General features: G+C 39.9%; 1 protein-coding gene across 5 annotated transcripts in view; it reads right to left on the bottom strand.

The window, feature by feature from the left end:
• Positions 1 to 8458: 8458 nt before the first annotated feature.
• The window catches only part of TRMT11 (tRNA methyltransferase 11 homolog), a 41348-nt gene continuing 27746 nt past the window's right edge, over positions 8459 to 22060 (bottom strand). For 4 of the 5 annotated variants that reach the window (XM_081139852.1, XM_081139854.1, XM_081139855.1 and 1 more), the window contains one exon: positions 9449 to 10013. In XM_081139852.1, the coding sequence (XP_080995978.1) occupies positions 9882 to 10013 (132 nt within the window). In that variant the 3' untranslated portion in view covers positions 9449 to 9881. Of the gene's footprint in view, positions 10014 to 22060 lie in introns of all 5 variants that reach the window. The other variant, XM_081139851.1, reaches the window with a different exon arrangement.

Here is a 22060-nt window from a genome sequence, read left to right as displayed (position 1 = left end):
TTCAAGGAGACGAGAAAGAGAATTGCTGGGGTTTCTGAGCCATTTTCTTTCAGGGAACACTCTGTATGTTAGAAGACAGAACAATGGACCTCAAGGGAAAGTTCTGAAATAAGCAACAGTGTTTGAATCATGAACCGTTTTTTATTTATGACAGATTCCTTGGGGTTGATCAGAAAAATATTCTGTATGTGTGTTGCTAGGATTTCAAAACCATGACACTTCAACAGCTCATTTGTCTTGGAGCAGAGAGGCAGCTCCCGGAGACAGGGCCTGTGATTGTCCTTGGAACCGAGGACACACATGAGCTGGCAGCCCACCATCTTGACTTTCATCAGCTCGCTCTTGCGCCGGCCTACACCGTCAGCACTGCGGGGAGAGCAAAATCAATAAACATCATCTCACTCCTTGCGGGAGGCCAACTCAGGACTGTTTCTTGGCTCTGGAGCAAGTATCTGTCAGTCGGGGTCAGGGAGGTTTCTGCTGTACTTATCTGAGAAATCTCCTGGACGGTGGAACTGGGAACCTAAGACGGCTTTCAGATGAAGAGGCTGAGGCCCTGAGGTAACGCGTTCCTTCAGGCCGCCTTACGTATGTAGCTCGCCCAACTCAGAGCTCATTACCTGAGACCCAGAACCAAGGGAGAAGCAGCCCCTAGAGCAGTGGCAAAGCCACAAACCTCATCATCACAGGACCCCTTCGTCAAGGAAGTCAGGGCACCATTTCGTAAGAAGCTAAACCTTCCCGAAGAGCCTGGGCTCTTCACAGGAGGGAGCTTCTCCCAGGATCAAGTCCATGCAAATCCTTTACGACCTGGCTCTCGTTTCTGCTCCAGCTTCACTTCCTCTCTTCATCCAACACATTTAGTTTAGCTCTAGGCACAGGAACTACTTGAATTGTCCAAATCTGCTTTTCCAGATGCTGATCCCTGTGCTGGAATCCCCCTCCCACCCTCACCACCTGACATCACCTGGCAACTTCCGCTCCTTCTCCAGGAGTCTCCTGAGACCTCATCATCTCTCAGAAGTCTTCCTCGCCCCAATCTTCTCCCATCCCTATGTTTCAAAACCAACAGGCCAGAAGACATTGCATTGAAAAGATAGTATGCTCCTTGCAGTTCCCAAGAGAAGGGCCACATGGGGTGTCAGGAGGAGAGAGGAGTGAGAGAAAAAGGTGGGAAAGACTCCTTATTGGGGTTCTGATGGGAAGGAATGAGTAAGACAGGGTAAGCAGGTTTGGGATGGGCTAGTTTGAATAGTTTCAGTGGGCTCTGGTGTGCAGGGTACTGTCCCTAGTTGCGTGGCCCAGGAGTGATCAGACAGGACTAATGGCCCAGAGTGTAAAAGCCAAAGAGAAGGTGGTGGCACATGTGCGCCCTGAACTGTGTAGTTTGCATATATGAAACGTACACTTGCAGATGAGTCCATTACTACCTCTAGGAATGACTCTGGGAGGGGCTGTGTCTCCAGAGTCAGCAAGGCCTCAAATGTCAAAATATAAGAAACACCTGGTAATATACCCTTCCACTGTTAGAAGTGGCTAAGTACTTACCCTGGGCTTATCCTCTGGAAGACTGACCACTATTTTTTTTAATATGTCTTTTTATTGATTTCAGAGAGAGGAGAGGGAAAGAGAATTGATCGGCTGCTTCCTGCACACACCCCTGCTGGGGATCAAGCTGGCAACCTGGGACTGACCACTATTTTAATGGACTATTTACCTCTTTGTTTTCTACCATCCTGTCCCCAGGCTATAAACTCAGTGAGGACAGGGCTGTGTTTTTTTCATTGCTGAGAATGGCAACAAGCTCCACAGAGAACAACTTCACAGGCTTCCAGGTGTAGCCCTTGGTTCTGATACACTAAGTGACATCACCTGTAGATTGAGTCTCCTGGACCACGTACAGATGTGGAAATGTGCCACATCTTTTCCCAGAGGCCTTGTTCATTACATGGCAGCATCTTGCCCGTCTTCTTTTGGGGGGAACCCAGTTCCTCTCCTGGGGTTCAGAAAGCCAGGTTGGAGGCCAAAGTTTCAGTTGTTCTCAAGTTCTTGATCTGTTTCTCCAAAACTGAGAAAGAAAACAAGCTAACAAAGGCAAAATAAAAAAATAAATTTTTATTCATTTATTTATTCATTTTATTTTAAAAATATATCTTTATTGATTTCAGAGAGAGGAAAGGAAAGAGGGAAACATCAATGATGAGAGAGTCGTCATTGATCGGCTGCCTCCTGCACGCCCCAGACGAGGGATCGAACCCGCAAAACGCAACCCAGGCATGTGCCGACTGGGAATCAAACCACAGTCCCCTGGATCCTAGGTCAATGCTCAGCTGCTAGCCATGCCTGGCTGGGCAATTTTTATTCATTTAGTTTGCTCCAAAAGATAAGACTATTTGTAGAAGTAAATGTCAAGGGACCTTAGAATATTTCCTGACAGAATGTCTGCGTGAAGCTGTCAACCAGTCAGCCTAATCCAAGTGAGTAGGAGCTTCAGAAAAGGATTTTGGCTGGTCCACAGCTGGGAAGAGGTTTATCATGCACTTTGCCAAATGCACAGAATATATAAAAAGGGGGGGTGGGGGGAATTGGAATTTTTGGCCCAACATTTTTTAATAAATGAAAAAAACAAACAAAACCCCTATTTAATTAAAATTTTCCCCATATTCTTGCCTATCCATAGTTTTAATGTCACTGCCCAAAAGCTATTATGCAGTTACTTAAATAAGAGAAAGATAGGGGAAGCATTTTTAATTTTAAAGGAGAAGAGAGAGAAAATTCTCTTAGTGTTTCTTTTTCCATATCTTGAGTCCAAGCCTTGGTGACCTGTGTTTCTTTGGCAGGTTTTTTTAGAGGCACATTATACCAACAGCTTATCAGTTCAGGTTCAAACTCCAGGATGTAGCCCAACTCATACAACAAATGGGTCACATCCGCCCACACACTTTAGTCAGAAGCACATCGCCCCAAAGCCAGTGTTCTTCTCTGCAGCTCCAAGCAGCGCAGCAGAGTAATTTTGTCTCATTAGTAATTCGAGTATAAATTTCTTGTAATAAAAACGTGTAATGGCCTGATCCAATCTCATGCATATTAGGTTGTGCCAGTTCTCTTTGCTGAACACACATATCACGCAGGGGGAAATGCAACAGAATGAATCTGAGCTGTACAGTGTATCTTAACTCAGTGGTTGTCTGTCCCCTACAGAGTCCTCTGCTCCCCACTGTCCAGCTTTGGTCTTACGTATTCAACAGCCTGCTGTGCAGTTCTCCATGGCCATTCCGTAGATCCGCATGTTCAGGACGTCAAACCTAAACACATCTTTTCCCCACTATTTTTTATTCCAGTTTGTATCATGCCATTCACCCAGTCGCCCAATCGGAACCCTGGACGCCATCCCTTACTCCTCCCTCACCCCTGTTCCCAATCGATTACCAGGACCTGCTTCTTCTAAATATTCTCCAGTCAGTCTCTATTGCCTCTGCTCTAGCCGTGACCCTTAGATCTCTAACCTTCTGACTAGCATGCTAGCTGGTGGTGGTCAGGCCAAGCCCGACAACATTGCCTTCCCAGGGAAAGGGGTATAAAGCCCTCCTGCCATACTCCATAGTCTTACTTTGTTGACTCCCAGTTCATATGTCACACTTCAGTGATTCTGAACTGCATGTAGTTCGCTTACACACCACACACCACGCCTTTGCATCAGCCAGTCACCAGCAGCCTTAGAATATGGACAAGTAGAGTGACACATGCAACTTGTTTTACAGTGGTTACCATTAAAATAAAATAGGAAAAAAAAAATTAACATTTTGGGGGAGCTAGAGGAAAATGTAAAGAAAAGAAGAAAATTAATTAAAGAGAACGAATCAGCTGGAATATTGGTTTTTCCTGCTTTGACGTCAATAATAAAGCATCCCAGGTAGAGGAGTCCTTTTCGACCGGATTGTCACAGCACCCTTGTTGGTGCTAGTCTTAGGAAATATTCCCAGCTTGAGACTCTAGGTATTAATCACCGATTGTCTCTGAGTTGAAACGCACTAATGAAAAGACTCAGGTGTCTGACAAAGGACAAAACACTGCACTATTCAGAGCTAATTTAGGAGCAATGTTCTGAGCCTTGCTGAAGGCTTGGTAGAGGACTGCCAGAGAAAATAAAGAACAAATGTAGAGAGAATTTCCAAAGCTCAAAACTTCCAAATGCCTGTGGATGGTATGGAGCATGGAAAGACTATCAAATACCTTGACTATCAGCCCATGGTTGAGTGGCTTTTGCAATAAAAGGTATAATACCATTGTCATACCAAATGGTCCAGAAAGCCAAACACGTGACACAGATCAGTTTCAAGGGCCAAAAACGGTGTGGCTGGAGTCAACTGACCGGACTGGAACAGCAACACTGAAACCTGAGAAAGCGTCAACCATGATGACGCACAGCCAAGAGCTCCGAGAGTGGGGGCAAAGATCCGAAGTCATCAATCTGCCAGGAGCAGGCTGGACACTTCGTGGAATGTGGTCTCCTTCACCACAAGGCAACCAGGTCAACTTCTGGCAGGAGTCACAAGTCTGGCACCAATGGTAGCTCTGCATCTAACACACAATCCATTACTTTGTTTGCATCCTGTCTATAACGGTGGATGTGCTGCCATGTCTGGGACAATGATGGATCCAGACAACAATGATGGCAATCTGGGTGGTGCCAGCTCAACCAACAGCTTTAGTCTAGTTGTCTCTTCAGAGAATGACCCAGACAGTTCAGTCAGCAGCCACCATCTGTTTCCAGTTTTTAGTCCCTATGAAAGGGTGTCTTTAATCTGCCAATCTGTAGTCTTCCAAGCGACAGACGAAACCATAGGTCATTAGCAACAGCCTAAGAGGCAGTAAAAATGTAACAAGGCTCAGCAAGGAGGGTATTGGCTGGAGCTAGGAAAATGGCTTCGAGTTCTGCCTGCTGAGCAGGCCAACCCCATCCATTTTCAGTTCTGCACACCTGGCACTGAGACTCGGCAGCCATAGCAGCCCGCTGGCTGCCACTGGGTCTCAGTTTGGCCAAGCCATCAGTCAGAGGCGGCAGGCATTTAAAGGAATCTCCTAAATGCAACCTAAATGTATTTTTAAACCCTCTAAATGTAATCTTTATTAATCAAAGACACCATTGAGCCAGTGCCTTTGTTTCAGGCAGGGGAATTTTCCCCAGATAGCTGCCACTTTTTCATGTAAATCCAAGGTGCCACTGGGACTAAGCCAGCTGCATTCTTGAATATATAGAGTCCATCTGACAAGTGAGGCTTGTTTGGGCCCTTCTCACCTTGGTAGTCATGAGTCTGCTTGATCCACTCCAAATGAAAGTATCAGGCTGATGGCTCGGGTGTTCAGTTTTGACAAGAGTCCAGTAATCTGCTAATAGTTGTTTTTCAGAAGGGGGAGGGGGCAAAGGAGGTGGAGACACTATCCCTATCTTTTAAGGGTGCTCACACATGCCCCAAAAGACAGTCTAGGAGGCAGGGAGTCAGCACCTCCTTACAAAGATATATACAGAAATGTAAGACACCTTTGGAGAATTGTCTCCCAACAAGTATAAACTGTAGAAAAAAATGAAATAATACAAAAATAATGGTTTTTCTGTTTGTGCTGGAAGCACTCAGACTTGTGGTGTGATACTCCAGTCCATAATTTATAATCAAATCAACAAATATTTAGGAGATTTTACAGATTTCTAAAGCTCGCCAATACCAGCTCTGACCATCTAGATCCACTTTACAAACTTATAACCCGTTAGATAAAATACTTGGGCAGTCTATCAAAGTCTGACTCAAGTCCCATTTCCATTTTCAACTTTAATTTTCTTTTCAGTCTTTTTTTTTTTTTTTAATTTGACTAGCTTCACACATAAGCCCAGCTAATCTTCACTGCTGGATGTTAGACAAAATAGAGTTCTTCCAATAAGCCCTCAGGAGAGATTCAGGGAGGCTTGATTAAAGGAGAGATTTTAAAGTCATAGGGGTCAAAGCAGATTCCTTTTTAGGCAATTGTTTGGCATCACTGCAATATGATTATCCCAGCATGAACATTCAAATTCTAGAACAAAAATATACTAAGTACATCCTAATAACCCAAGAAATAGGGCTCGAAGTTACACAAAGTGAAGTTGGCTTATCTTAGCATTCATCTATTAAGCCCCATTTTGTTCCATGACCCAGGCTTCCTAGGAGACTGCCATGACAACTTAGCCCCCCCCCCCCCAAGAGCCTGTCTACAACGGCTTATGAAGGAAGGGTAACAGCCAAATTCCAGGTTGGCCTCAGTTATGTCTAAATGTCAATTTGCTTATCCCACACAGTGAAACATGTGAACATCCTGAGGCAGACCCCTGTTAAGGGAATAGGGTCAGGTTCCCTAGTAAGCTTTTTCACCCCAAAGGACAGACAGGAATGTGCTGCCTCTATGATTCTATGGCTAGAGAGAATCACAGACGTGTTTATCATTTCATTACAATTCTTTACTCTCTAGACCTCATGTTCTCAAACCACTGTTTTAGAGAAGATCTCAGTGTTTTAGTGAAGTACAAACATGATCAGCCTAGTGTTATTATGTCCATGTGTACGTTCTGGATTAAGGCACTTTTTTTGTTTGGATTACAAACCACATTACTTGATAAATATCTGAGAAAAATGGGAGTGGGTGAGTTGGAAATGAAAGTAGACTTTCACTTATTCTATGAATACAATCCTTGTAAGAAAAAAGATTCCGACAAGTGTTTAGTTTTCTAAATACCTTTATAATGGAGTAAAACTATGCTCCTGTAGAAAGAGCCAAGGTCCTTATTCTGGTATAATATTCCCTTTTGGTCAAACAGGAAAATCAACAATAAGGTCATCAGTGTCCTCAGCAACACCCATGTCCATTTCTGCCCCGACACGCCACTGATGAATTCTGTTTATTTTTGCCCTGCTTCATCAACAAAGTGTTTTTTACTTCTATTAGAACTATTTATATCAGTTTAGTTCCATTGTTTTGTCAAGGGGGATTTATTCAAATGGTGTAGAATGATCACTGCTACTCCCCCCCCAAAAGTCACCTTCAATTTTCAATACATAAACATTGTTTCATTCCATATCTCTTTGGACTAGCAATACTTGATAATACTTCCAGCATAGGATGTCAGCAGCTTTTCTAACCCAAACGACTAAGGCCTTTGATTTAAAAGCTGGATTTGCTTATATTGGCATCTAGATAACACAATCTTAACATCTAATTTCCTGATGTTAAAAAATGGTCAAATCCCTGTGTCTTTAATTTAATTATAATAAGAGTATAAAACATATTGTCTCAAATGCTGTTTCTATGTCTGAAACTTTTAAGGCATATTTTGCATCCAATAGTATAAACACATTCACTGCGCGCAGCTGGTATGTTAACTCATACTCTACTTCCCCTACCAAACTTGAAATAAAGTTCTTGGATGTAATACCATTCATTCTGCCTTAGTATACAGGGAATCTCAAGTTTTAAGTGAGTTTTCTCCACAAGGAAATAGTGGTAACACTGACTTACCTCCCAGAGTTTAACCAGTCTGAAAATGTTTTATTGCTCAATCTTTGTATTTAAAGAATTACTCATAAGGAAGTTAGTGGTAAGCTGGCCCAAACCTGGGTCACTTGGGGCAGGAAGTGGCTAAGAAATTTGTAGCAGATTTTAAACTTTATAAAATCTGCTGGCCACTTTGGCTAAACACCCCAAAGACCACCTACTCCACTATTCCCTCCCAGCTATCACAGCAAAAAATTCCCACCAGAATGGATAGAAAGGAGGTTGCTTCTGACGGAACACAACCAAGGTAACCGTCTGGATTTTATGGATATTTAATATATGCCAGAAAGATAATTATAGATTTTGTCATATTATAAACATTTATAAACATTAAATAAGCCAGCCCACAGACCACCTACGCCTCACTCACAGATTATACCATAAATTCATACTACAAGAACTGTCCAAATGTAGGCATTTTGCTAAGCGACATTTCTAGTGTGTGCACAAGAAGTGCATACAAAACTAAAGCGATCCTGGAAACAATCTGCTGTACCTTATGCAGAAAGCAGTAACACCCTGAAGCCAGAAAATAAAGTGTCTCTTTTTAAAAGCAGAGGGCTTGAGACCTCTACTCTAAAATAAAAATTGGGTGAGTACCAACTTTAAAATGACTACACAAATTCACAGTCTGAGCCTGGTGGCTTTCAGGAATGGGAGACCGAGCTTACTGGTAAACATGAAAATAAGCCTCACGATAATGACGAATCAGAAATTAGGAGACCTCGATTAATGGTAATAAGAAATAATTTAAAATATTTTTTAGACTTGACTTTGGGTGGTAAACACACAATACAATACACAGATGATGTATTGTAGAAATATATACCTAAAACCTGTATAAAATTTTATTAACCACTATCACCCCAATAAATTCAATAAAAAAATTTTTAATGTTAGGTCATTTTAAAGAGCGAAGCGACCAAAATTAATGTTTCCAGAACTACTTGGACTTGTTTTTGTGACAACTAAAAAATGGTAAAAGGCTAAAATCTCGAATTCCATATTTACTCAGCTTAAACTCACCCCCCATATAACCTCAACAAATTTTAAGATGGTTTATAACAGAAATACTGAAAATAAATCATCCTTGAATACTTTTAGATTTTCCCTAGTGTACCACAAATCACAGCCAGAAACCCAAACAAAACAATCACTGAAATGCTTGAGATCTGCTGCTGAATCAGAGCTGCAGACAAGAAAAGGAGAGCGAGGTGGATGCCTCCCTTTTTCTCTCTCTGCTTGGGCAGCACTGCTCTTTCAGAAGTCCTAGGCCATGCGCATTCAAGTTGTGAGTCAATAAAAGCCAGCAGTAACACTATAATAATAATAATAACATAAATAACAATAGGGTCTGGTTGGAGGGAGGGGATTCATTTACTGCTGCCTGCTGAGGTGCATCTGACCACGGAGAGCAGAAAAGCTATTAGCATCCTGCAGTAATGGGTGCAGTGGTTTTCGAACAAGATATTTTCATGATGGACACAATGTAGACTCAGCAAAGTTTCTCCTTCAAGAAAAATATAGCTTCTATTTCAAAGAGCTCTGATTAGGCTTAATACTATTAGGAAACCATCAAGGATGTGTGTTGTTGTTACTGCTTTTAACTATCGGTTGCTTTCTAAACCAAAAATTGTGGGTAGTTAACTTGACCGACAGTCAAGGTTTAGGAATGCAGGAGCAAATCCAAGGTACAGATGAGCTTCAGATGTGGACAGGCCTCAAGTTGGGAAGCTTTTTAGGTTGTCAGGTTCTAGCCTTTCTCATCACCACCATTATCACTGTTATGACTTACTTGTCTGACATTTATAAATAAAAATTTATTTCCTTCATCACCTTCCCCCTGAAAAGCACCAAATACAACTTTAGGAATCCTCAGTAAGCTTTATTAGTGGCAATGTAAATCAATTACAATAAAAAAACAAATAAAACAACTCTATCTAACAAATAAACTCTAAACTACTATTAACTGCCTATAATATATTTGGTAGATAGCTGTTTAAAAAGTCAACAATATTAGCTTCCTTTGTAAATTACCAAAACTATAACTGTTTTCAATTTCCATAATACTTGAAAGTACAAATATAAATTAAATAAGATTCAAAAGACCACATACAACAAAATAGCCTATAAAACAAAGCTAATTTTAAAAGAATTGTTCAATTTACTTTGTAGCATTTATTTTGTTATATAAAATTATTTGAAACAGTACATGTTTTCTGTATCACACATGAAAGTTCACTTCCAGATGTCTTTTCTATGAAATCCTTATTCTTTCTCCATTGTCAAAATCTTAATTTTCACTCCTGGCTAGATTTTTCTTCTTTGGCAATCCTTTTTGTTATCCCACTGAAATATTTCTCACGGAAGGAATTATGGCCTTGGTATGGCAGAAACTGATCACTTAGCAGATGTGAATACTGGTCCCGGTTCTGATTGGTTGGAAAATACAGAAAATAAAGATGTTTGAGTTGAAACAGTCATTTACTTCAAGCAAAATCTCACTCTCTGGTGTATATTTGTTTTACTTTTCTTTTTTTTAATTACCAGAATTAGAAATATATCATCACCACTTTATACTTGCTTGGGTATCTAAAGTGTTTTCACCTACTTCACCTCACTTGATCCGCACAATCCTCTGCACAGAGAGGACAAACACTTTTACTGAGAAAACAGAGACCTAGAGAGGGCAAAGAGAGTCATCCCAGGCAACATAAGCTGAGAGGACCACGTGCTTCTTCTGACTCCTAGTTCAGCACAAACTGAGATCATCTATGACTGTAAGAATTATCAAACAAGAAGGCATCTACTCCGAAGGTATATAACAACAAATTACTGCACTTGTATAATAGCATACAGATAAATCAAACTGTTTGGGGATACATCTATATCCAGTTAATAAAATAAACTATACCTAGCAACTTAAAGTTACCACAGTAAATGAAGACACAAGATAAACAAGTGATCTCCCCACTTTTAGGCTTCAGAGACAGGTGAGGGCTAGTGCTCAGACGGACATCTGGACGTTGCAATAGCAATCTGGATGAGGGAGTCATATTTTCCAGCTTAGATGACTGAGAGAAAAACACTGAAAATCAACTTCTCATTCAATTTCACTAGTCATCTCAAAACATGAAAAAAATCTAATGAGAAATAAAATCTCATTTCCCACGTACTTCTCTAAATTTATATTCAACTGCATGTGGGTTAATGTGATTTTGAGAGCAGGTGTGGAAACACAATTAGAAAATATGAAGCTTAATTTTTTATCCTGGTTTCAGTATCAAAATGGTATCTACAAACATATCTGTGATATAACAATCCTCAAAATACTTTCACATTTTTCCTTATTCCTGTATAGGATACATGTCTTACTCCTTTCCCTCATAACTAATATTAATAAAAGCTTAGGTATAGCCAAAACAAAATCAAATTATTAAACATACTCAGATTTCCTGATTCATTTAAAAAAAAATTATGGCACTAAGTATATTACAGTTCCAAATTCATGCAAGCACACAAAAACATGACAATGGTTACTAACTTCAGGCTATATAATCCCCAAAAGATGATATATTTACCTGGTCAACCTGTAGGTATACAATTACAGAATACCAAATGAAAGGCAGTATTTACTGGGCATTTATTATAGGCCGAAACCTATACTAAATGCTTTACATGCACTATCTGACATATGCAAGCCAGCTCGCAGAGGAAAGTACACTATCACCACCTTTGCAGATGAGTTATTTAAGAGTGCAGCCCAGGACAACAGCTGTAAAGGACAGAGCTAGAATCTGACCACTGGTATATCTCACCCCAGAGACCATACTGTTAACTACAACACAGTGAGGTTTCTCCAAAAGAACTGACTGTTTCCTTGACTCTGGAAGGAGAAGCACCTCTGGGAATAAACAGGTGATGTACTAAGCCCTACCCAGAAGGAACCAAGAGGACCAGAGGTACAGTGAACTTAGTTCCAGTACCTGAGAAGACATATTTCAGTGACATAAAATTTTCATTCCAGGAGGGTACTTAAGGAGCCTTGGGAATGCCTGAGGGACACCTTAAGCCTAGAGCAGTCGACTTCAGAGGACCCAAGTCTGATCCATCTCAGGACCACATGTGGGAGAGCAGCGATACAGAGCAACATGCCCACGTCAGCCTCTATCAAGTGTGACTGAAGAGTCATATGAAAGGGAGGGCCATGCTCTCCTCTGCTTCTCCAGGTGTTCCAAATCCTGGCCTTATATCAAATACGATCACTGGAAAATGTGTCCACTTTCTGAACTACATCAGCTTAATCCTAGAAGAAATGTCTTCACGTGGCTGTACTTTAAAAGCTAAGTTTAGATGCTGACATCTCTCTGCTACCCTCCTTCTCAGAACTCTCTCCCTCTTTCTCCACCTAGTCATCAAGGTCAGAAACTTGGGTCAAAGCCCTGTCCCTTTTCTTCTGACACTTAGTCTTAAACCCTGAGGCTCTGCACCCTGAGTGCCCCAGTCCGCTCCTCTTCACGTAACCCGTTCTGAAGTCTGAGCCTTCTCCGTCTCTCCTCGTCTTTCCCAGGGGCCAGTGGCCCTGTCTTCAGTGGCCCCTGCTCCAGTCCATTCTTCATGCTGAGACCAAACTCAACGCATTAAGTGCAAATCTAATATGCCAGCATTTCTGGCTAAAATCTAAATGGGTTTAAACTCTCCCCAATTCCGAGGCTTTCCCTCAATGTTTGGGCAGTAGATTCGATTGCACATCAGTTTGCTGAATGTCCTCTCACTTTCCTCTCCTGTAGGAGAGGGATCAGCACTGTCAGGCAGCAGGGTCCTCCCCAGCTTTGCCCTTCTGCCCTTTTCTCCCGGTGACTCCTCCAGGCCATGCAAAATCACCTCTACTGGAAATGACTGTGGACTATGTCAGGGGCTGTCCTGGAGCTGCAGTGGTGAGGAGGAGATAGGACAGAAATGTGTGACTCCAAGCTTAGAAGGCAGAGGCATGGTGAGACAGCCGAGGACAGGCTGGGGACAGACTCAGGTTCAGGTGCTTGTGTGCCTAGCCAGCCACAGCTGCCAGGTAAGCAGCTCACGGGAGGAAGCAGGAGACAAAAGCCGAAGCACAGTGGAAAACAGGCTTCCTCTTAGGGCAAACTGGTGATAAAGAACAGAAAATTATAAAGACCAGAGTTGGAGACGGGGAATGAACAGAAGAAACCTGGAAAGCCCAAAAGGAATGATTAAAATGTATGCTAATTAACAGCTATCTAGAAAACATGTACATACTACCTATGACATTCTTTGTATGAACAGCTCCAATCTCAAGATTCCCTCAGAATAAAGCAAAAGCAAAAAAAGTCCCTAATAGATCATGGGTTGAGTTCCACAGGGATCCAGTGGCAGAGAAAAACATGCTACTGGGGAAGTTGGAAAGACCATCAACCTTAGAAATGCAACCTCGGCGGGGCGGGGGGGGGGAGGGGGGGGTCTCTTTTCTGCATCTCCCAGGGAATAGAGAAAAATCCCAAGAGGTATGTATTTGAGTCCCATTCTGGAACGCTTCCTCCTATAAGACTGATTGCCCCATGACTGTGAAATAAGACATTATAACAAAAACTGCTGGAGAACCTAAAAGCTCCAAATCCCTTGTATATATAGCCAGGGATCTGGCAAGAGCCGTCCTGTTACCTAGCAGCATAAGCACTGCTTCAGGGTAAGCCAGACAGTCCAGAGACTCTGGCTGCCATTTTCATCTAAGTAGAAAAGTCATGGTTCCCAAAATGTTCCAAATGAAACATTCAGTATATCTATGGTCTAACACATATTACCACATATATACCATACATGTAAATATCATATACCTATGAACAATACACATTTCAAATATAACGTGGTCCATATGAAGTATACTATTTGCAACATTCAGAATTTATGTTACCTCAATGCTGAAGAAAGTGGCAAACTTCTTTTCTTCCTCTCATCCTATCTTTAGTTTTGTTTACCAGGGCTCACACTTGAGATGATGATATTCAACTCCACATATTTTTCATCACCTTTTCATGCCTCTTCTTTGTTTGCATTCCCTGCCCATCTCAAGCAAGAATATCTGCAGATTTTTTTTTCAACTCACTATCTCAAAGGCCGAAGTGCTTACTTAAAAGGACAAGAGTATCCTCAGGCAACACAACCCTTGATGTCCCTCATCAACTCGAGCTCATCCCAGTCCCAGTGTTTGACTTCTGGTTTTCCTAGCACTTCCAAATCTGTCTCCCAGTATATCTATGTGTCATAATCCTTGAGTTCTACCAATTTTTAGTAAGCAAGAAATACTTCATGGAAAACAAAAACACACAAAGAATTAGGAAATGCCTGGCACTGAAAGATTACAGACCACCTTTCTCAAATTTCATAACTAGTGGTTAAATTTTGGAGCATGATAGTAGTTAAAGAGATACGAGTAAAATATTAAGATTGTTGGTTACACTGTCTATAGTTTATCATCTTTTTTATAACCAGAAATTAAGAATTTCTTTAGGAAAGTCTGTGCTAGCTACAGATGGCTTCCTAATGGAATTATACAGCTTTCAGACCTATCACTTAACCTTGTAAGACAAACAGCAATTGTAAATTTGACAAGAAATATACAAGCTCTGATTAAGAAAGCAACTACTATTATATGTTTACAACTATGTGCTTTATATAAATGCATTATTAAATTTTCTACATCTTTGCACAGCAGATTATTGACTAAATTTTGCAGGTAAGGAAAGGGAGACTGAAGGAGTTTAAATAGTCTGCCACTGGTCATATAGCTAGTTAGGTAGCACTGGCAGGACTGTAGCCTAGATCAGACTTCAAAGCTCACGCTTCTTCCCTCACACTTCTTTTCTTTCTTTAGCAGAAATTACATCAAAACAATGGTTAAAAAGTTAACTTCCCACATGGTAGATTAGTGAGTCGTTCAAAATGGAGTTTGACGTTTAGAGGACATTCCTCACTGAACAGCAACATTATGGTAGCACATATTTCAGATCTAAACTTTTAGACAGACCCCTTTAACCACTGTCCCACCCAGCCAATTTCCTGTCCTATCAGTACTGCTAATTCTAAACATAAACCACTCGAGGAATTTTAACACACTTGCCAAAGAAACCAAAAGAAGCCTTACAAATTGTAGTGTACTTATATGTGTACACTGCCCTCTGCTGGCAGAAGCAGATAGATCCTTTTCTTTAGTATTTCCTGCTGTGGATAGAGTTTGGAACAGAGCTGACCATACATCTGACAGTCAGGAGCGCTCTCTTCCCTCACCGAGTCCTAACTACTATAAACATCTGGAGTCACAGAGCACCGGGATGACCAGGATGGCTATTTTTCTTCAGGGAGCATCAGTATTTATTCACACCATTTCATTTTTTAAAGCATTATGTGGAAATACACAATACATATTCACTTTGGTGACGGTGAAGTGTATAATTGTCAACTATGTCCAACCTGGAATTACAAATTATTCTCTAGAAAGAAAAAAAAAAAGAGTACATAAACTAGACTTTATTCAAGTTATTCATTTTTACAACTAACCCTACATCAAAATAGAGCATCACAAAACCCCCAAAAGAAATTAAAAAGTACTTCAGCCACTTATAACTTAATTATCTAAAAGGCAACAAATTCTCAAGAAAGAAACAAAACTGTATGTTCTGTAGTAACATTTGAAACTGACACTTTAAATGGAACTAATGACTCTGGGTTATACCATGAGAAATATGTGTAAGAGTGTTTCCCAAACAGCACCATAAGTTATTCCAGGTAACTTCACTGAGAACTCTACTTCGGTAAAACCACCCTTCTCCCAGAAAGTTGCCATTCTTTGTTCCCATCTCCTCCTTAAATAGAGGGACGGTGTTTTCCACAGTATGGTGATTCAGCTGCTTTCCTGGTTTGCTTCTCATGAGAAATGAGGCCTGGGTTCCACAGAATTAGAATGTGTTTGTAACACTCACTGACTTTTGGAGTGATGTCAGGATAATAAAATTCAGTAAATTTTCAAAGACAAAACTTTTAGCTAGCTATAAACTATCTGTTCCTACTCTTCCTTCAAATGGATAATTTAAATACTGTTAAATTTAGTTGTTGTTTTTTTAATTCTGGAAAGGTCCCAAATAATCAATGGTTACTACTCATTCCCTAAACATTTACTGAGCAGTGAGCAAAGCAAAGGTCTGTGAATTCAGAGCTTATATACCAGTGGGAGACAGACATTAAACAATATATTCCCAAACATATGCTTGCAAACTGTGATTACACACTGAGAAGGGTACCATGAGAATATAAGGAGACACCTAGTTAGATGGAGTGAAGAAAATGGACAAGAAAGGCTTCCCTAAGGAAGTGATAGTTACCTGAGACCTCAAGGATGGATTAAACTTACTCATAGAAAGAAAGGGAAACACTATGGAGAAGATGAAACCAGAAAGAGGTGAAGTACATTCCGGGACCTGGAAGCAGACCAGTGTGGCTCAGGCTTGGTAAACAAAAGGGAGAGTCGCACAAAACGACATTGGGAGACGGCCAGGAGTAGGTCGGGTTAGCTCTGAAGGTTACCCGAAGGATTTTTAATTTTATTCTAAATTCCACAGAAAGTCATTGATGACTTTTAAGCAGAGGAATTTCATTATTTATTTACATTCTCAAAGATACTCCAGCTACTGTATAAAAATATAACAGAATAAATTGCAGAAGCCGGGAAACCAGCTGGAAGGCTACTGCAGCTCAGGAAAGCAGCACTGCCCCATGTCCTTCGGGGGTGGGGGATGGATAACAATATATGCAAAACTACCACCCCCTCAGTTATCCCACACCAGATTTCTTGAAGTTGCTCTTAACTCCTGTCTCCGTCACATAAGTATCCAGTCGGTCATCAAGTCCCGCCGCGCCTACCTCCCCCAAAACTCTCCATTCCAGTATCTCTGCATTCTCCAATCCTACCTTTCTTACCCACAGCCTCCTCATCTTTACGTGACCATGCCAGGAGCCTCAGCACTGGTATCACAGGCTCTCTTTCCACAACTCGAATTGTCTGCTTATTAAAGCAGAAGACCTTCATAAAGCTTCTGCCACTCCCCTAACACCCCTCACAGGCTTGCCATTACCAACAGGATAGACTTGGAGCTCTGTATGTAAAGACCTTCAACACTAGGAATTCCTTTGGTTTTCTGCTTCATCTCCAACCATTCCTCCCCCAAATAGTATTTCACTCATGCTAAAATGTCTAGGGTTCCCTGAATGCACCACAGCCTCTCCCAGTCTCAGCACCTCTGCTTAAAACGCTGGCTTCCTCCATGACTCAAGCACCATCTCCTCAGGTAGGTGCTCTCTGTGCTCACATAGCACCTTGCACAGGTCACTACAGAACCCAACACGTTAAGCTGAAATGGGCTAGGCGACCATTTCTCCCACTGTGCAAGTTTTCTAAGGGTATGGACTTCGCCCTATCAGTTTGTTTAGCCCCAACACCTCACACAAATGGTTCCATAAGCATGTGCTGAGCGATGAAAGCCATGGCTTTCCCCTCAGGGAACATGTAATCAAGTCAGGGAAAGAAAACAAACAAAAATATGAGAAATACACACATGTAAAAATTATTAAAAGCAGTTTTCTTTCTCATTTCTCATAGCACCTTTTCCAAAATTTCACCTGTCCTCAAGACCTTACATTAATACTCATTTATTCACTCCCAAACAAAACTTATATCCTTCTTTACAGAGAAAAAAGGAGTCATCAGGCATGAATTTCCTCAGCTTCCGTGCCCCACCCCATCCTCTACTGCAAACTGGATCCCCTTGCTTAGCTCTGCAGCCTCCTCTCTCTCACCAGGCCCCACCCACATTCTGACTAAAGTTAAAATGCTCTCAGAGTGTCCCTTTACTGCCAAGAGTTACTTTTTTAAAATTCCCCAAACTTCAGTGAAAATGCTTAAGGATAATCATCAGTTTATAAAATTACTGTATAAAAACAAGAGATTTCCCCTAGAAAGGTGTCACTTTGGGGATGAAGTTGAAAACCATTCAGAAGAAAACCAAATGGCTTCTACTTTAATTACAGGTCAGGTTTAAGTTGTCCTGTTACTTACTGACAGTTCCTGATAATGAAATAATGATTTCTTCTACCTCACTAGTATTAACCTTAAGTTATTTATATTCTCAGAGTGACAGTAGTTTATACAAAACAGCAGTTTCATTGCAAACACTTCAATACAAATGGCTGAAGAAACTTATTCTATGATAACTGAAAACCAATGATGCTGTCATCATAGTAAAAGCCACCAAACTGGCGATGCTCATCTAATTTTGTCAAGAAAGGCTTCTGGATTCATGAAACATTAAAGCTATGATATACATTCTTCAATAGGGTGAGAGGAAGAAGGCAGAGAGATGGAAGAGAAAAACAGTGGGTAGGTTTTCTGTCTTGCAATCAGCAGAGTGAAACGAAATGTAAATGACAGTGCTGAATATAATGGGCCTCAGTTCAGCTCCAGGGTAATTACCCACGTCCGGCTTTTGTTTAAAAATCCTGCTCCCCTTATCAAAGCTTCCCACTGTTCTGCATCTGGTACTGGACAGTAGCTATAGAAACCACTTGTGCTAAAGTTATACAACTATAAACAGCACTCGGCCGTTTCCAAACCAAGGACTAGGAGGTCAAAAGCCTGGCATCGGATACTGTGAAGAGAAACCTCTGGCACTACTCATGGGAACAGGTAAAACTGAAGCTCTCCATCCCCAAAGTAAGTATTTACATATGGCCTATACCTTGAGAAAATGTTCATTTCTCTGCAAGATATTCAATTACCTAAAGTCTATTAAAATATTTTTATATTAAAATCTTCTTATCTACAGTTCTGAAAATGAGCTGACATTTAACAAATGAACTCTGACATCTGGCACTCAGCACATAATTTCTTTCTAACAGTAAAAAGAGTCTCATGGATATTCGTGCTATCATGATGATATAGAACATGAGTACTTTCTACATGCTCTCCACGAATATCTGTAATTTTATAAAATTCAAAGCTTAACCTCAATTATTAAAAGAATGCAGGGCCAACACACCAGATAAAAATGTAATGACAACATATTAGTTACTGTATCTAATATTTAATTAAAATTAAAAACTGTACTGACCCTAACTAAGCAGCAAAGGATGAGTAACAGGCCAAAACATGTGCATACATTCTCTCTTGCTTTAATTTGGAAACTATTCATCTCCTGGGTGACTTTTTAAAACTGTCACAATCCATTAAAAAAATAATAAAATCACATACATTTATATAAAGAGAGGGAAAAAAAGCAAAATTACTTTGCTTAGGAATGAATTCGGTAGTGAAAATATTACAAAGGAAAACAGGACAGCGATTACCATAAAAGTCAGATTAGTGGTTACACCTGCTGGGAGAGGTGTTTATCATCAGAAATAGCCACAAAAGGGGGTGCTTCTGGGTGCCACATTACTCTGTAAGCTTGACCTTGGTGGTGGTTACACAGATGTTCACTTTATAACTATTCACTTTAAACTGTACACTTACGTTATGGACAAAAAACACAAGTTAAAATCTCAGGGTTAAATTCTTGGTGTGTTATGGAATGGGAAGAAGACACAAGTTCATGTTTGAATTTGAAAAACACTAGAAAGATAATTCTACGTTAAATAACATGATAAATAAATAAAAACACAAGAAATACAAAGTAGAAAATTCGTCAGGTGAGAATTATAAAAGAAGCTCCAGAGGATTATGCTGACTCAACACATATACTTCCAATTTCTCTAAACCATTCACGCCTTAGACTCCCAGATCATACTTTATATTTTGCAACTGACCTCTGCCTAAGATCCTAGAGCATCAATATATTCAAGACTATTTTAATGTCAAGCTTGAAAATATGAGCATTAGAGCTGGAACATAAAAACAGGTGCTCTGCCTTCAGTGACCTGCTTTGTCCTACAAATAAAGGAGTCATATCCAAAGAGTACCTACCATAAGTAGGACGCAGATATCTTAAATAATTGCCTTCCTGGAGCTGGTAGGGGATAGAGACTTTTGCTTCTTCTTGGTTTACCAGAAACAGTAACTTAAAACTATTACAATAGCATTATAACAAAGAATCCATTTTGTTTGGCAAAATTATTTAGTTGTAGAAGAAAAATAAAATAACCCTCTAAGATTTAAATTCAAGGAAAAGTACCTTTAAAAGCAAAGCAATTCATTTAGAAGTAAGTAGATGTCATGCAACACGATACGTAGCACCACTAGGATTCTGCTTTTATAAGCCTTTCTCAAACATCTCAATTTATCATCTATAGATAAATGCAAGTAGTTTCCTCCTGACTTGTTCTGCAAAATAATTCTTTAAAGATCCACTCTTTCATACACACACACACACACACACACACACACACACAGACTTTCACACTTTGATGGTAATGAATATAGCACTGTATTAAGACCTAGACTGACTTCATATCCAATTACCAATGTTCTTACATAGTGTCTCCCTGTCTTATTTTTCTTACTGATAAACGAAGTAGCATCTATTTCCCACCAGCAGTGTTATATGATTGAAACGCTTCATACCTAATCTCTTCCTCATTTAAAACATGTTGTTATAATGTTAATTGTTCTTCCTCCCTCCACAGCTTCAAAATCTTTCAGTCCTTTAGTCAAAGCCCTCAGTTTTGGCAACCTTCCATTCTGATTAATGAAGCATTCGTCAGCTTCATGTTACTAGACTCTTTCATTCAGTTCAAAATAAAAAAGTACATTAACTTTCGTCACCTGCCACTATGATCACCCAATGTTCTTTATTTTAAATAATCTGAACTACTCTGGCTCGCTATAAAAAATAATGACAACTGGTCTACATGATATTATAACTTTAGTCTAAACTGATGTCCATATAATACCTAGAATAAAACTTACCAATACTTCAGTCCTCAAATCACTAGGAGTACAAAGTAGCATGTCAGGTAAACAAGCCACAAAACAACAGGGCACAGGTTGGCCCATTTAGTACAATGACAATTTTAAATGATTTTTTATATTTAAACTAGTACTATAGAGTGTAAAAGTGGCACCCTACACATAAAAAAGATTTCAAGAAAGTCTTGAAAATGGCTACTCTGGGAACTTTTTCATCTGTCCAAGTATACTGGTAGAAAGAGTTGAGAGAGTTTTCTTTTAGGTGACTTTCACTGGAGACATAACTATTAAACTCGCATTCCTATCTGTTGTGGACAGCTCTGGAGATCAGCATTTTTCTATGAATTTCTTAAGAGAAAAATATTGTATAGGAGTAACCACTGTGACCAAAATTATATATGGCAGCATCGACTACATGCTGTATTAACAGGAGAAATGAGTTCTAGTAAAACAAGTCACATTCTACCATAGCCCCATGAGTGATAAGGAAAGGCTATCTTTAAAAGAAAATTATATGCCACTCAAGAATATTTGCTTTTTAATCTTGGTATATTGTGTGTGTTTTTTAATATATCTTTTTACTGATTTCAGAAAGAGGAAGGGAAAGGAAGAAAAGATAGAAACATCAATAATAAAAAAGAGTGATTGATCAGCTGCCTCCTGCACACCGCCTAATGGGGATCGAGCCCGAAACCTGGGCATGTGCCCCGACCGCGAATGGAACCGAGATCTCCTGGATCATAAGTTGATGCTGCTCAACAGCTAAGCCACGCCGGCCTGACAATCTTGGTATATTCTAAAGGTAGAAATGTATTTATGATGTAGAAAAAAGAATACAGAATTTCAAGTACAAAGAGGAGTTTTGGTCTCAACTCAGCCACATCCTAATCTCTAAAATGTGCAAAATAACAGGGTCAATGGATCTAAAAGCTTTGTAGACAATAAAGCATTATTAAAGTGTTACTTATAATTCACTTAGCTTTCAGACTATATAAACATGTAATACTGACCAAAACACTAGCTTTTCTTATCAGGCACCTTCATAATTTCAATATGGTTGGCAAGAATTTTCTTCTTTACTACTAACATTCAATAAATCTAAAAACTATGGCCAATAATCTAAAGATACAAAATTTTATGAAATATCCGTATGCTTTAAAAAGTTTTTGCATTTCTGTTTACATTCTAAAAGGCTGGAAAGGGAGAACACTTTGTAACAACCTAGCAAGTGGGCCAAAAGTTATACTGAAGTTAAACTTAACAAGTGACAAATCAAAAATGAAGAGACACAGTATACAAAAGTGTAAAAATCTAAAATTAATAGTCTTCCATTGCCAAAATCAACAACGCTGAACAAGCCCAAGAATAATTTGTTAGACGCGTATGAGAACTGTTTGACAATTTTATGTCATCACTTGCATTATAAAGGACTGGGATCTTGCTGCAATTATATACACTTCTCTCCATACAAACAGAAGGTAGAAATGAAGTAATTAATTAAAAACCAAACATGAT

The sequence above is a fragment of the Miniopterus schreibersii genome (genome assembly GCF_964146895.1).
Source record: "Miniopterus schreibersii genome assembly, chromosome: 6".
NCBI lineage: Eukaryota > Metazoa > Chordata > Mammalia > Chiroptera > Miniopteridae > Miniopterus > Miniopterus schreibersii.
The sequence above is the reverse complement of the archived record's forward strand: the minus strand, read 5'-3'. Positions and strand labels throughout refer to the sequence as shown.